Source organism: Halichoerus grypus, chromosome X (assembly GCF_964656455.1).
Source record: "Halichoerus grypus chromosome X, mHalGry1.hap1.1, whole genome shotgun sequence".
Lineage (NCBI taxonomy): Eukaryota > Metazoa > Chordata > Mammalia > Carnivora > Phocidae > Halichoerus > Halichoerus grypus.
Genome location: NC_135727.1, coordinates 66,902,403 through 66,915,865, shown reverse-complemented (window position 1 = coordinate 66,915,865; position 13,463 = coordinate 66,902,403). Strand labels below are relative to the sequence as shown.

At 38.8% G+C, this 13,463-nt stretch overlaps 1 protein-coding gene across 2 annotated transcripts; it reads left to right on the top strand.

Moving 5' to 3' along the window:
• Window positions 1–2,828: 2,828 nt before the first annotated feature.
• Window positions 2,829–8,468, top strand: PBDC1 (polysaccharide biosynthesis domain containing 1). 2 transcript variants are annotated; one of them, XM_036107620.2, is made up of 6 exons: window positions 2,829–2,985; window positions 3,074–3,139; window positions 4,370–4,429; window positions 4,939–5,079; window positions 6,328–6,439; window positions 6,746–8,468. In XM_036107620.2, the coding sequence occupies exons 1-6, from the start codon at window positions 2,956–2,958 to the stop codon at window positions 6,994–6,996; spliced, it is 660 nt and encodes a 219-aa protein (XP_035963513.1). In that variant the 5' UTR covers window positions 2,829–2,955; the 3' UTR covers window positions 6,997–8,468. The 2 variants fall into 2 exon arrangements, with proteins under 2 accessions (XP_035963513.1, XP_035963514.1); XM_036107621.2 differs by lacking the exon at window positions 2,829–2,985 and having other exon boundaries at window positions 4,323–4,429.
• Window positions 8,469–13,463: the final 4,995 nt, after the last annotated feature.

Genomic DNA, 13,463 nt, shown 5'->3' with positions numbered 1-13,463 from the left:
TTCCTGCTCCGTGAGAGTATCTAAGGCTGTGAATATTTGAGCAGCGAGAAGTTCCCTGGTTAAAAAAAAAAAAAAAAAAGTAAAATAATTCTAACAAACCATGTGCATAATATACATAATAATAATAAGGTTTTTTAAGTTTAAAGGCAAGTAATGTGCCCAAAGTATTAGATGAAGCGAATTACGTAAGTGCTTTCTCAGGTAAAAGGTCAGTTGTGTTTCTTAAGATTCTATTCCTATTCGGTTGTTATGTACAGATTTGGCCATCATCGTGAGCCTACCCTTCCACTTTACTGTTGTCTACTGACCTCCTGGTCAGGCCTCCACATTCACTAACGTCCAGCATCCATGCGGATGACCCATCTTACATTCAAACCTCTGGGTTACGTACAGACTGCTATCCTTGCAGAATCATGTCCTCTAGTTTTAGCTATTCCCTGAAAACGTCCCTCCATCTCCTTTAGATCGGTTCTCCCTTTCCTCTGAGCTGCTGTGCAGGACTTCTAAGACATTCTTCTCAAGACAAGACTTCTAACACATTCCCTCTCGCTCTCAGCTGCCTTCTCATGCTTCATAGAGAAAACAGAACGCTTCTGGAGGGAACACCTCGATTTCCTCTTTCTGCTACCTGTCTTCATTCAGTTTCTCTGGACATACACCCAGCTCACCCTCCAGGACAGTCTTTTCTATAAGGCCAATTCCCCAGCAAGCACATTTAAGTCTCTCTAAACCTAAAATAATAATTTAAAAAAGTCCCTGAGCTTCCTCAGAAAATTAAAAAATATAACCTCACTTCTGGGTGTAAATCCCAAAGAATTGAAAACAGGGTGTCAAAGTGCTATTTTCACACCCATGTTCATAGCAACATTACTCATGATAGCCAAAAGGTGGAAGCAACCCAAATACTCATCGACGGGTGAATGGATAAACAAAATGTGGTGTGTGTGTGTGTGTGTGTGTGTGTGTGTGTGTGTGTATTTATACACAATGGAATATTATTCAGTCTTAAAAACAAAGGCAATACTGTCCCCTGGCAACAACATGGATGAACCTTGAGGACATTATACTAAGTGAAATAAGCCAGTCACAAAAAGACAAATACTATATCATTGCACTTATATGAGGTATCTAAAGGAGTCAAACTCATAGAAACAGATAGGCGGTCGTTGCCAGGGGTTGGGGGGGGAGGGGGAAATGGGAAGTCGTTTTCAGTGGGTGCAGCTTTTCTGTTTTGCAAGAGGAACTAGTTCTGTCTCACAGCAATATGGATATACTTAGCACTATTGAACTGTATACTTAGAAATGGTTGAGAGGGTAAATTTTTCTGTGTCGTGTATTTCACCACAATTTTAAAAAGTCCCTGGACCTCATGTCTCTTTCTAGCTTCAACTCTTTGGAAGAACTTTCTGTGGTCATTGCCATCTCTTCTGTAACTCCCACTCCCTTCTCAACCCGCTGCCATCGGGCTTCTGCCCTCACCGTTCCACTAAAACTGCTCTTGCTAAGGTTGTCAATGACCTCTCGACACTGTGGGCTTAGTGTACTCAACCCAGGGTATTGGGACACGATTCACCTTGCTCTCTCTCTGTTTTACTCTTTTTTTCCTGCCTTTTTTCTTCTTCATAAATAGTTCTTTCTTTGGCCTGCTGATCTTTGTGTCTTTACAGTTCTTCATAGTTTCCTTTGAAAAGCTCAATTAAACCTAAAGAAACAGCTATCAGATTTATATCTCTGATCAGATCTCCCTCTAACTAGTCAACTCCATCTGAATGTCCCATAGGCTCTTCAAACTCAGCTCCTCAAATTCAACTCATCATCCCTCCTGTTTTTTTTTTTGTTGTTGTTGTTGTTTTTTTTTTAGCTCAATGCATGCATTCCCAAATCTTATTCTGAAATTTGGGACTCATACTGGAATCCTGATTCTTCTTTATTTCCCATATCCAGTTAGTCAGAAAGTTCTGTGGATTCTATTTCCCTTATTAATTCTTAAAATCGTCTCAACTGCTATTGCCTTGGTTTAGGTTTTCATCACCTAGTGCCTTCAGTTTGGTCTATCTGCTTCCAAAATTGCCTTCTTCAAATGTATCTTGCACGTTGTGTTTTAGTGATCTTCTTAAGACTCAATCTTAATCAGGAAACTGTCTATTCGAAGGTCCCTATCAGCTTACAATTGCTTTTAGGTTAAAGTCTCAAATTGCTGATATTCAGCATGGAAAGCTTAACTTTTCCCTCAATATCACAAATGAGTACACTCTTACTGCAGCTTTTTTTTTTTTTTTTAATTTGCTTCAAGGTCCCATGGTGTTTAGTTCTCCAGTGCCTTTGTACATGCACTCCCCTCTCCCTGGAGTGTCCTTCCCTACCTGCTTCGCCTACTTTGCTGGTTGCCCTTCATGACTCAGTTTTTGTAACCTCTGTTTGTGTTCCCATAGTACATGATGCTATTTCGTGATGACTACTTTATATGCTATCTCACTGTACGTATTTCTTCCAAAACAGGGACTAAATTCTTCACCCATCTTCTCCATTGCCTAGCACCATCCTTGTTTGTGATTTACTCCCTACTTGGAGTATTGGGGTGTGTGTGTGTATTGGTGTAGGAGCCTGCTTGCTCAAATGGAGAGCGTGAATCCGAATCTCTGCTGGGCACTCAGCGCAGTGGGCACGCGAAAGCTTTAACTCAGGCTTTTCGCATGATCACCACCGCTATTATTGAGCATTCAAGCACCTGTGACGTCCGAAGCATCCCAGACTGTGCAGCAGCGCCAACACCTTTACGCGAGAGCAGGGCGGATGAGGCGGGGCCAGGGACAACCGCCTCCAGGCGACGGCGGTTGCGCGCAGGCGCATCCGGAAAGAAAGCCTTTCTTATTCGGCCCTCTCTTTCCAACCCTGCAGGCAGAGCTCGCAAATAGTCATTTCCGGGAAACCGGCGCTTGCTCTGTGGGGTGCAACATGGAGACGACTAGTGGAACTGGTGAGCCGGTGAGTCGCTGCTCTGGGGTCGGGTGAGTGGGGAAGTCGAGCCGGGTCGAGCTTTGAACACCGTCTCTCCCCCTTGTTCCCTTCCCAGGTTGCCGGGGAACTGGTGTCTGTGGCACATGCTCTTTCTCTCCCAGCCGAGTCTTATGGCAATGATGTGAGTATGACTCACCCCCAGCTCTTCTCACTCAGCTAGACTGCTATGTCTGCAGGGCCTGCCACGAAATTGTAATCCCCTGATACCCTCTGTGAACCCACTCCATGCCCGACAGAAACCGCGCTTTTTCATTCATTCTAACCTTTTTGGTCCTCAAACCCAGGACAAATGCCGGTGGAAGTAGTTCCCAAACTTTGCTAAACTAGAACCACCTGAGAAGCTTTTATACCTTCCATTGTCCAGGTCGCAATCTATACCGATTAAATAAAAATATCGGGGGGGGGGGGCAGTGAGAGTCAGAAATTAGTATTTTTTTAAAGTGAGTGATTTCATTATGCAGTAAAGTGGCACCAAATTATGGTATGTCTTGTTTAGATTCTTAAGAAAAAAGCATATGATATTTTTGAGGTACAAGACACAGGGACATGAGAAATAGTAGTAACACTCAAATAAAAATATGATTGATGTTTGTTAGATTAGGGTGTAAGATCCAAAGGAGTTTAGCCGAAGAAGAAACCCCTAAGAACCGAGACAGTAGAGGAAGACTTCACTGAGAAAGTGAATCTCTAACTGGATCCTCAGAGTATAGATGGACAAAGGACATGGTGTAAGGCATGGAGGTAAAAATGCAAATGACTTTGCTGGGGTCAGTGAAGTAGATCCACGTAGCTGGAGTGGGAGGTTTTAATGGAACAGGTGGTAGGTATTTGGTAAGGCTTATTTATAATCTAGCCTGCTTCACAATACTGATTCAATTTTAAGTGTTATGGATGGGAAATTGACTATCTTATAAACACAAATGATGATTATAACATGTTATACTATCAAAAGTGAAAGGTATTTCACTTCCATTATCTTTGTTCTCCCAGCAACTCATTGATATATGTGAGTATATTGTATCAGTTTTACAGTGGCTTAATTCAGTCTTGAGAAGGCAATCTGTCTACTGCTTTATGTAGTCTCCCACAGTTTCACTAGCTGCTGGACAAAGAGCCAGTGGCTTATGCTGTTGACTAGACTGTGTAGGCAGCTCCTTTTGGTGGGTAGTTTCCTTCATAAGGACAAAAGTTTTCTATTTTCCAAACCCATTAGTCCAGTTTTTATCCTTTGACAGTAACACCAAGTTTGGTAGTGTTATTGACATTACCTAGACCTCCACAGAATTCCTCAATTTGTTCTCTAGTAGCAGGATTGGGAGATTCTGACCTGGCATTCTTCACTCCTTTGCAGCCTGATATTGAGATGGCTTGGGCCATGAAAGCAATGCAGCATGCTGAAGTCTACTACAAGGTGACTTGTCTGTCTTCATTATTAAGCAAAATTAAGCATGTAATTGTAGGGTATGGTTCTTTGCTAATCACTATTCTCAGCAAGTTAAGCATATGTATTTTGGAGATAATTTTTATTACTGTAAGATTTTACCCACAGAGAACGAGGGGGTGGAAGTGAATTTTGTTTTGACAAAGAGGAGTTGTACTTCTTTGCCCAGTGTTCTGCTGCTAACTGGCAAAATGATTCCATAGTAGGCAATTAATAAATGTTTGATGACTGAATGAACAATTAATTCACATAGGGCAAAGGCCAGGCAGTACTAGGACCAAAAGGGTTTGAACTGGTGACAGGGATTGTAGTATATTATGGCCCTTGAAAACTGTGTCATGATTTCATCTGGGACCTCGTCTTTCTGTACTTCCTAATAACTCTTCTGCCCTTAGAACCATAAATATTTTCTGGGGAAGGGGGGATAGAAGTGTAGTAAATTAGAGACCAGTATCTGTGTGTTGTCTTGTGTCTGGCAGCTGATTTCATCAGTTGACCCACAGTTCCTGAAACTCACCAAAGTGGATGACCAAATCTATTCAGAGTTTCGGGAAAATTTTGAGAAACTCAGGATAGATGTGTTGGATCCAGAAGAGCTCAAATCAGAATCAGCTAAAGAGGTAAGAATTCTCTCAAATATTGCCAAGCATCTGACCAACAATTATTGATTATGGAAATATTTTTAGGGGCACCTGGGTGGCTCAGTTGTTAAGCATCTGCCTTTGGCTCAGGTCATGATCTCAGGGTCCTGGGATCAAGCCCCTCATCGGGCTCCCTGCTCCACGGGAAGCCTACTTCTCCCTCTCCGACTCCCCCTGCTTGTGTTCCCCCTCTCGCTGTCTCTGTCTCTGTCAAATAAATAAATAAAATCTTAAAAAATTTTTTTTATACAATTAAACTTTTTTCAGTGTGTTTTAAGGAAATATGTAAAGAACCAGGGCTTTTATGTAGTTATAATCAACTAATAAGTAAGTTATGTTATGAAATAAATACTTTTCTGGTTTATGAGTTTGTTTATGTTCATGGGATCTGTTTTTTCTTTTTTTTGACTTGGACATTTCATCCCTTCCTACCCAGCCCTTTCAGGGGAGAAGGAGCAAATTTTCTTATGTTAGTAGTTTAGCTTGGATGGAGAATTGGCAAATTGGAAAAAAAAAAAAAAAAAAGGTTTGGATGGAGAACTGGCAAATAGGATACAGGGAGGTGTTTGAATTCTCCAGATTTAGGTTCACATTATCATGGGCCATGGATAATAGGAGAACTTAGGTTTCCCATTGCTTACCTGATTATCCTACTTTTACAGTGTGCTAAAAACTCTTATAGCAGGGAAAATATTTCCAAGAGTAGGTCCTTGGTTTACCATATATGTAAACTTTTAACATTGTTACTTGGTTTATGATGTATGTAAACTTTTAACATGGTTACTGTTGACTGTTAACTAAATTACTGATCTTTGGAAAAGTACCTTTAGCAATGGACTTCTTTCTTAAAATTTAACTGTGACTTTGTGACCACATTCCTGCTGCCTTTGTCTCATTTGTGCTTCAGTGGGGGTAAATAACTATTTTGGGCTGAGTTAACCAATAACATAAAAGCAAAAGCGAATACATTTAAGAAATCCAATTTTAATTCTGCAGTCGAGGATTTAAATATTTTCTCAAGGTAAAGTATTGTTCATGTTGGGAAATACCAGTCTAAAGACAATAGATAGCATGGAAACTCAATGCTAGTAAAAGTCGAAATCAACTCAGTCCTGGTCTCTTTCACTATGGGAGTTTTCCTTACTGAGGAAGTGGAATCCCTTCTCCTGGCCTGACTTCACCAGCCTCCTGCATTTGTCAGCTAAGGCATCTTTTTTGCCTTTATAGAAGTGGAGGCCATTCTGCTTGAAGTTTGACGGGATTGTAGAAGACTTCAACTATGGTACTTTGCTGCGACTGGATTGTTCCCAGGGCTACACTGAGGAAAACACCATCTTTGGTGAGATTCTTGCCTCTGGAATGGTTTCTATAAGGAGAGTGAGGGATCTGGTTTTACGGATGGATTAGTGACCTGAATAGTTTGGGGGTCATTTTATTTGTTACATATTTAAAGATCATGTTACTGTTTGTTGAGTAACTGTGGGATAAGCTGGTTAAGTATTTTCAGCCTCATTTAACAAGATTAGAATTCCACATCTCTGAAGTTTATAACTGTACTGGAATGCTTTGACTGTTAGTTCAGTTTTCTGTAAGTTTAGAGAAGTAACTGTAACTAGGACAATGATCAATTCTATTCACCTTTCAGCCCCCAGGATACAATTTTTTGCCATTGAAATTGCTCGGAACCGGGAAGGCTATAACAAAGCAGTTTACACCAGTGTTCATGACGAAGAAGAGAAAGAAGGCAACCATGGAAGAGAGGAAGGAACTGACAGTGGAGGGGCAGAAGAGAAAGGAGCCAACAGAGAAAGAGAAAAAGCAAAAACCAATAAAGGAGAAGAAAAAGAGAAAGGAGCCAACAAAGAAATCAGCAAGAGTGGTGAAACAGCTATGTAAGGTAGACAAGGAATAGCACTCTGGAAGCTGTGACTCAACTAAGTCTACAGATACTATGATGCTACTTGCACAGACTCCTGTGGTTAAATGTATGTCCTTGTGCAACTGAAACACATACAGAAGGACATTCTTTCTAGCCTAATAATCAGGAGCTACTCCGGTTGTTCTCTTGTATGAGCCAGCTTAAAAACTATTAGTGGGGTCTTAGTTGAGCATTTCTTGGTATAGTGTTTCTTGGTTCTCACCACTGGTCAAATAAGAAATTTTATGAATAAATTTCTTTTGGTTCTTAGGACTATATCTGTAATTGACTTTTAAAAGATATTTCAAATTATTTGACACTTCAGGTTTTTTTCAGGTATGTAATCTCTTTGTCATGTCTTAATATAAAGTGATTTATGCCTGTTTTTAAATGCTTATCATTGTTTCCTGCAGTGAAGTTTCCTCAAGCCTGTTAAGTTGTATATGGTTTGGGGATTAGAAGTTCCTATGTAACAATTAATTCCTGCTATTTGAGTAAGTATAGCTTTCTGATTTTCTTTGATATATGTGGCAAAATATTTGATGAATACTCTGTGGAGATAAGAGCTGGGGCCTGAACCTGTCAGACCAGTGAATGCAGCCCAGTTCACATTAGAAGAGCAGGACACTGGACCTGCTTCAGACCTGCTTCTCTTCTGCTACTGAAGTTGTTACCTGAAAGCTAGCAGAGATTAATAAGTATAAAGCCTGGTAGAGTGACTTCCCTTTTATAATGCTGTGGACAATAGCATACATTTACATAGTAACATAAAATGAACATTTTTAAATGATATTTCGTCAGACTCCAAAAATAAACCAGTTGATTTTATATAGATGGAGGGGTTTCTTCTCATCTAATGACTTTTAGGAATGCATGTTTCAGTTATCTTTACATATGTATAAAGGTTTGTGCATGTCCCCATAAACTCCCTGACCTTGATTGCTAAAACTAGTTAGAGGAAGCCACAATGTTTATAGTGCATACAGTAAATACTCTGAAAACTCTAACCACAGCATGATCATTCAAGAAAAGATTTATCAGAGCAGAGAAGGGGGAGAAATGAGGTTTTTTTCCCCTGGTGGACACAGAATAAAAATAAAAGTTAAACTTAACTGATGAATTCTTTTCTAGGCAAGAGCTGAACTAGATAGAGATACATACAGCTAACAGCAACAACTGTGCACAAAGCTAGGTTTCTCTATGGATTCTTTTTAGCCAGTTCTTAAAAATATTTAAAACATTTGTTAGACTTTTCATTTTACAAAAAATATGCTTTTAAACGGGTAGGGGAGTGTTAAATACTTCATACTAGACAGACTCTTAAAAATCAAAAACTTCCTTTACTGTATTGACTTTGTCTAGTTCATACGTTCTTAAATATCCATGAACATGTGTCCATACGCATTGCCTGAGGGACTGGGGAAGAATAAAGATTACTGGCTGCATACGATTCTGCCTGTGGTGGCCTTTTCCAGGTTACTCACGAGCAAGAAAACTGGCTTAATTACTTCTCTCTGATTTTGTGGAGAGTAAGAAATAAACCATTAAAAGACTACTTTAAAGCAAGAGGCATCTCTGTCCAAGAACTAGGAAATACAAACTGGGCAAAGGGAGGAGAATAAGAACACGGAACACGTCAGCAACATTGTAAGGCCAGGAAACCAAGACAGTATCCAAGGTCAAAGGGGAGAGTGGGCAGATTTCTTAAGATGGCCTCACGATTTCCACCTCTGGCATACATGCTCTGTATAATTCCCTCCTGTTGGTATGGCCAAGCCTTGTGAATACAAGGGGATTTCATTCCTTCATTTAAGTTACTAACCATTTAATTTTGAGTTAATCAAAGGGACATTATCCTGGGTGGGCCTGGCCTAATCAGGTGAGTCCTTAAGTGAGACAAGCAGCTGCAGATGTTCACCTGTTGGCCTTAAAGAAGCAAAAAGCTGTGTTGTGAGACAAGGGGGCCATGTGGCAAGGACCTGAGGGTAGCCTCTGGGAGCTGAGAATGCTCTCGGGCTGACAGCCAGCAAAAAAATGGGGATTTCACTCTATAGTTGGAAGGAACTAAATTCTACCAACACCCAGTGAACCTGGAAGAGGACTTAAAGTCTCAGACGAGCTTGCAGTCCTGGCTGATACCATGCTTTTCGTCCTGTGAGACCCTGAGTAGAGGACCCAGTTAAGCTGTATCTGGACTCTTGACCCACAGGACTGTGAGATAGTTATGGGTATTGTGTTAAGCTACTAATTATGTGGTAATTTGTTATGGAGCAGTAGGAAGTTGCTACAGACTCTGGTACTGGAAGTGGAGTGCTGCTGTATCAAGTGCCTAAAGTGTGGGAGTGGTTTTGGAATCAGGCCGTGGGTGAAGACTGGAAGAATTTTGAGGAGCATGATAGGGAAAGCCTAAATTGCCTTAAACAGGCTGTCAGTAGTAATATGGACTTGAAGGATGCTGTAGGCGGGGGCTCAAAAGGAAGTAAGGAACATGCTGTTGGAAACTAGAAGAAAGGGAATCCTCCTTAGGAGGTGGTAGCATTGTGGTTAGAGGCCCGGACGTTTGGGATTTGAGGCTTTGCTCTGAATTATTTGGGAGATGTTATCAAGCCAGGCTTGACATGGTGTGTAAACATCTATGATTTATTCAGAATATGGTGCCATTCCAGTTATTTACCTCCATGACAACTTTTGGAGGCAGGGAAAGGGCACAGACTAATTTTGGCATTTACAGAAGGGAAAATTGCAGTCATTTTAAAGTTTTAGGCCACTGAATTTGTGGTAATTTGTTACAACAGCAATAGGAAACTAATAAAGAAGGCATACTGAGCCCTGCTTCAAAAGTAGAGACATTCACTGCACTGTCATTATTTTGAAACTATAGTTGAAACAAAGATGTTGGACCAGATGACTGAGACATGAACTGCACCCAAAGCAAGCTTCAGTGATTCTGAACTATTTTGAACTTACTCTTCTAAGCAATTCCTGTAGCTGAGTCTGTGTGTGTGAGGTGCCATTAATATAATTGGGAATTCTTGAATTTGCTTAATGGTAACGATACAGTGCTTAGTAATGAGTATCTGCTCATTTGAAGCTTACATATATATATTAATAAAACTCAACAGTAACCATCAATTGTTTGGACCTTAGACAAAATATTTTTCTGGAGAGGTGTATTTTATCATTGACGTTGTTTAAAATTTCCAGAGCATGGTGATAATTCAAACAGACCAGATTTTTGTTGGTTTTATTGCTGTTTTTAAATTTTCTACAGATAATACAACTCTTTTTTGCTTGCACACACAATGTGAATGATTCTCACTATCCCACCTTGGTACACCACAATTACTTTCATACATATTTTTATTCAGATAGTCAATATCTTAGGGGCACCTGGGTGGCTTAGTCTGTTAAGTGTCTGCTTTTGGCAGGGTCCTGGAATCGAGCCCCACATCAGGCTCCCTGCTCAGCGGGGAGTCTGCTTCTCCCCCTCCTTCCTGCTGTGCTCTCTCTTGCTATTTCTGTCGCTCTCAAATAAATAAAATATCTAAAAAAATAGTCAATATCTTAATAGATGATTCACAATTAAGGCATGTATGTATGTTTTGTGAATGGCCATTTTCCCATGCCTACATGTTTTTATCTCTAGAATTAATAGAAGCGTTACAGATCTCAGCATGATGTTGGTCTCCTGAATTGTACTACTTTCACATGATGACCATTTATATGACTGGCTAGCTTTAAATTTTCCCTACTCAGGCTTTCTCTGATTTCCTCAATATAAACTGCATTTTCAGGGCACCTGGGTGGCTCAGTCGGTTAAGTGGCTGACTTGAGTTCCAACAGGTCATGATCTCAGGGTCCTGGGATTGAGCCCCAAGTCGGGATCTGCACTCAGTGGGGAGTCCGCTTGGGGATTCTCTCTCTCCCTCTGCCCTTCCCCCCACTTACACACACACTCTCTCTAAAATAAATAAATCTTTAAAATATATATATATGTATATAATATTTATTGCATTTTCTTTAAGTCAGTATATTTTCATTTTATAAAAATTGAGATTGAATTGGGGCACCTAGCCGACTCAGTCAGTGGAGCATGCAACTTTTGATCTCACAGCTGTGAGTTCAAGCCCCACATTGGGTGTAAAGCTTACTTAAAAAAAATTGATATTGAATCATAAAGTAATTTGCCCTCCATCACCTAAGTGGTGGTATTGGGATTCAGATCCATATCTTTTGGTTGTGAATCTTACTGTTTTCCCAAAATCCCACTCTAGATTCAGCTTCTTTCTAGAATAGAGACAAATAATTTGAGTAAGGAATCAAAGTATTTAATAATCAAAGGTAAGAGCATTCTAGTGTGGAGTGATGTACTGAGCTAGTTTAAGCTCCTCAAATATTTGTAATTTCTCTGCCTTTTTCCTTCTTATCTCTGCAAGAGATTCCTTGTTGCATATGCAACTCAGACTTGTTTAAAAAGCATTACAGTATAATCATTATAGTGTATCACTGTAATGTTCAGTTTCAAAATTACATTTTAATTTAAATTAAATTTAATTTCTTCACCTTTCTTATGAACTGAGATTTGGCTGATACATTTCCCTCAAGTGTTTTGCAGGGTTTTTTTTTTTTAAGGTTTTACTTTGTCTTTCTGAAATTCGTACAAGTTTTTCAGGATAAATCACTGGAAGCTCTAATAGATACTACTCATTGGTCTTTACATTGAAAAGAGCATAAGGGAAATAAAAAATGCCTTAACTTAGAGAAGAATAGGCTTTTGCAACTAGAAGGTATCTCAGAAGTCTAATTCAAAAATTTCATTTTTTCTGGTGAAAAAACAAGGCATTAAATGATGTGCTTTGCCCAGTTGAAAATCCTCTATGTATGTAAAAAATTGCTTATTAATTTACTTACTGTCCTTCCTTTTGTGCTAAGAACACCCACCAAGACATCATTCCATAAGGTTCCCTTTGTCCTAGATATACCCTGCACAGGATGCTTTCCTCTAGAAAACAGTTTTAAAATATTCACCATGCTTCTCCATAATTTAGGATTCTTCTGATATCCTTTCTGTTTACACTAATATCTGGCCAAACTTACACAGTTCTGAGAATTTGGATGATGTTTAAAATCAAAATCATAATAACTTAAAATTTCCAAGTTTTTGGCTTTTTATTAAAGAAAACAAGGCTTCTAAAAAGTTGGTCAATCTTTTTTTTCCCCCAGCTTCCAGTAGTTTATTTTTTAAAAAATTTTTAGTATGTTATGTTAATCACCGTACATTACATCATTAGTTTTTGGTGTAGTGTTCCATGATTCATTGTTTGCGTATAATCTTAAGATCATTTTTCTTCCACAAAGTTACTAAGGCCTACATGCTATCATTTGGTTTGGGGAAGATAAACAAGGGAATTCTTTCTGCCTCCAGCCCCTGTAATTGTAATAAGTTGATTGTAATAAGTTGATTGCCTCTTCATCCTGTATGAAATCAAGAACTCTAAGGACTCTTGCTTACCTGCCAATCTCACATCTTAAATTATCTTTTTTATTATGAACATTTTAAACATACACAAAAGTAGAAATAATAGTATAATGAACCCCTAAATATCTGTTACCCAGATTAGTTATCAACATTTTGCCACATTTGTTTTATTTATCCTTTTTTCTTTATTGAAGCATTTTAAAACAAATCTCAGACATCATATTATTTTACTCCTATATATTTCGTTGTGCATCTTTAAAAAATGGACATTTTCTAACATAATTGCAATAATAAATAATATTTTTAACTGATATTCAATTATATAGCAAAACTTAAAAGTGCATACTACAAATGATACTCAGGAAATAGTCCTTTAGAGTATATTTAAGGAATAGGCTGACTGAAATATGACTAGGAGGATATATGTATGTACCAGAAAATTGGTAGATGAGGTTGAAAATATGTATTTGATTCACTGTGGGCACTAATAATGAGCCCTAGGTACTGAGCTAGATGTCTTACATCTTATCCCTAACATATAGGCATTATTAACCCCATTTTACACATGAGGAAATTTAGACTTGAAGAGATTTTGAGTCCCAAGTTAAGGATTTTAGATTTAATTTAGCAAGTAGTGGCTAGATATTGGAAGTTTATTTTAATTTCTGGGTAGTCATATGATGAAAACTGCTCAAGGAAGATTAAACAATGTGCAATATTGAGTAAATATTAAGTACTTATTCTGGATTGATTGGTTCAACCTAATCCTTGCATTTTGTGATTAAAAAACAAATCTATGCTCCTTTAAGACATGGAAATCAGAACCTACAAAGAATAAATGTTTAATAACTCATTACTTACTGCCAACATTGCCCAGGAAGGGAAAACCCCATGAAGGATTGTTTATTAATTTTTACTGGCCTCTCTTAGAAATGATACACATCTTTTACTCATATCCTGTCAAAT

Bases quoted from the DNA above. Each gene is read 5' to 3' on its own strand.
- PBDC1 (XM_036107620.2), top strand. From the start codon at position 2,956: ATGGAGACGACTAGTGGAACTGGTGAGCCG. The intron at 2,986-3,073 runs GTGAGTCGCTGC...TTCCCTTCCCAG, and splicing joins CTAGTGGAACTGGTGAGCCG to GTTGCCGGGGAACTGGTGTC. The intron at 6,440-6,745 runs GTGAGATTCTTG...TTCACCTTTCAG, and splicing joins TGAGGAAAACACCATCTTTG to CCCCCAGGATACAATTTTTT.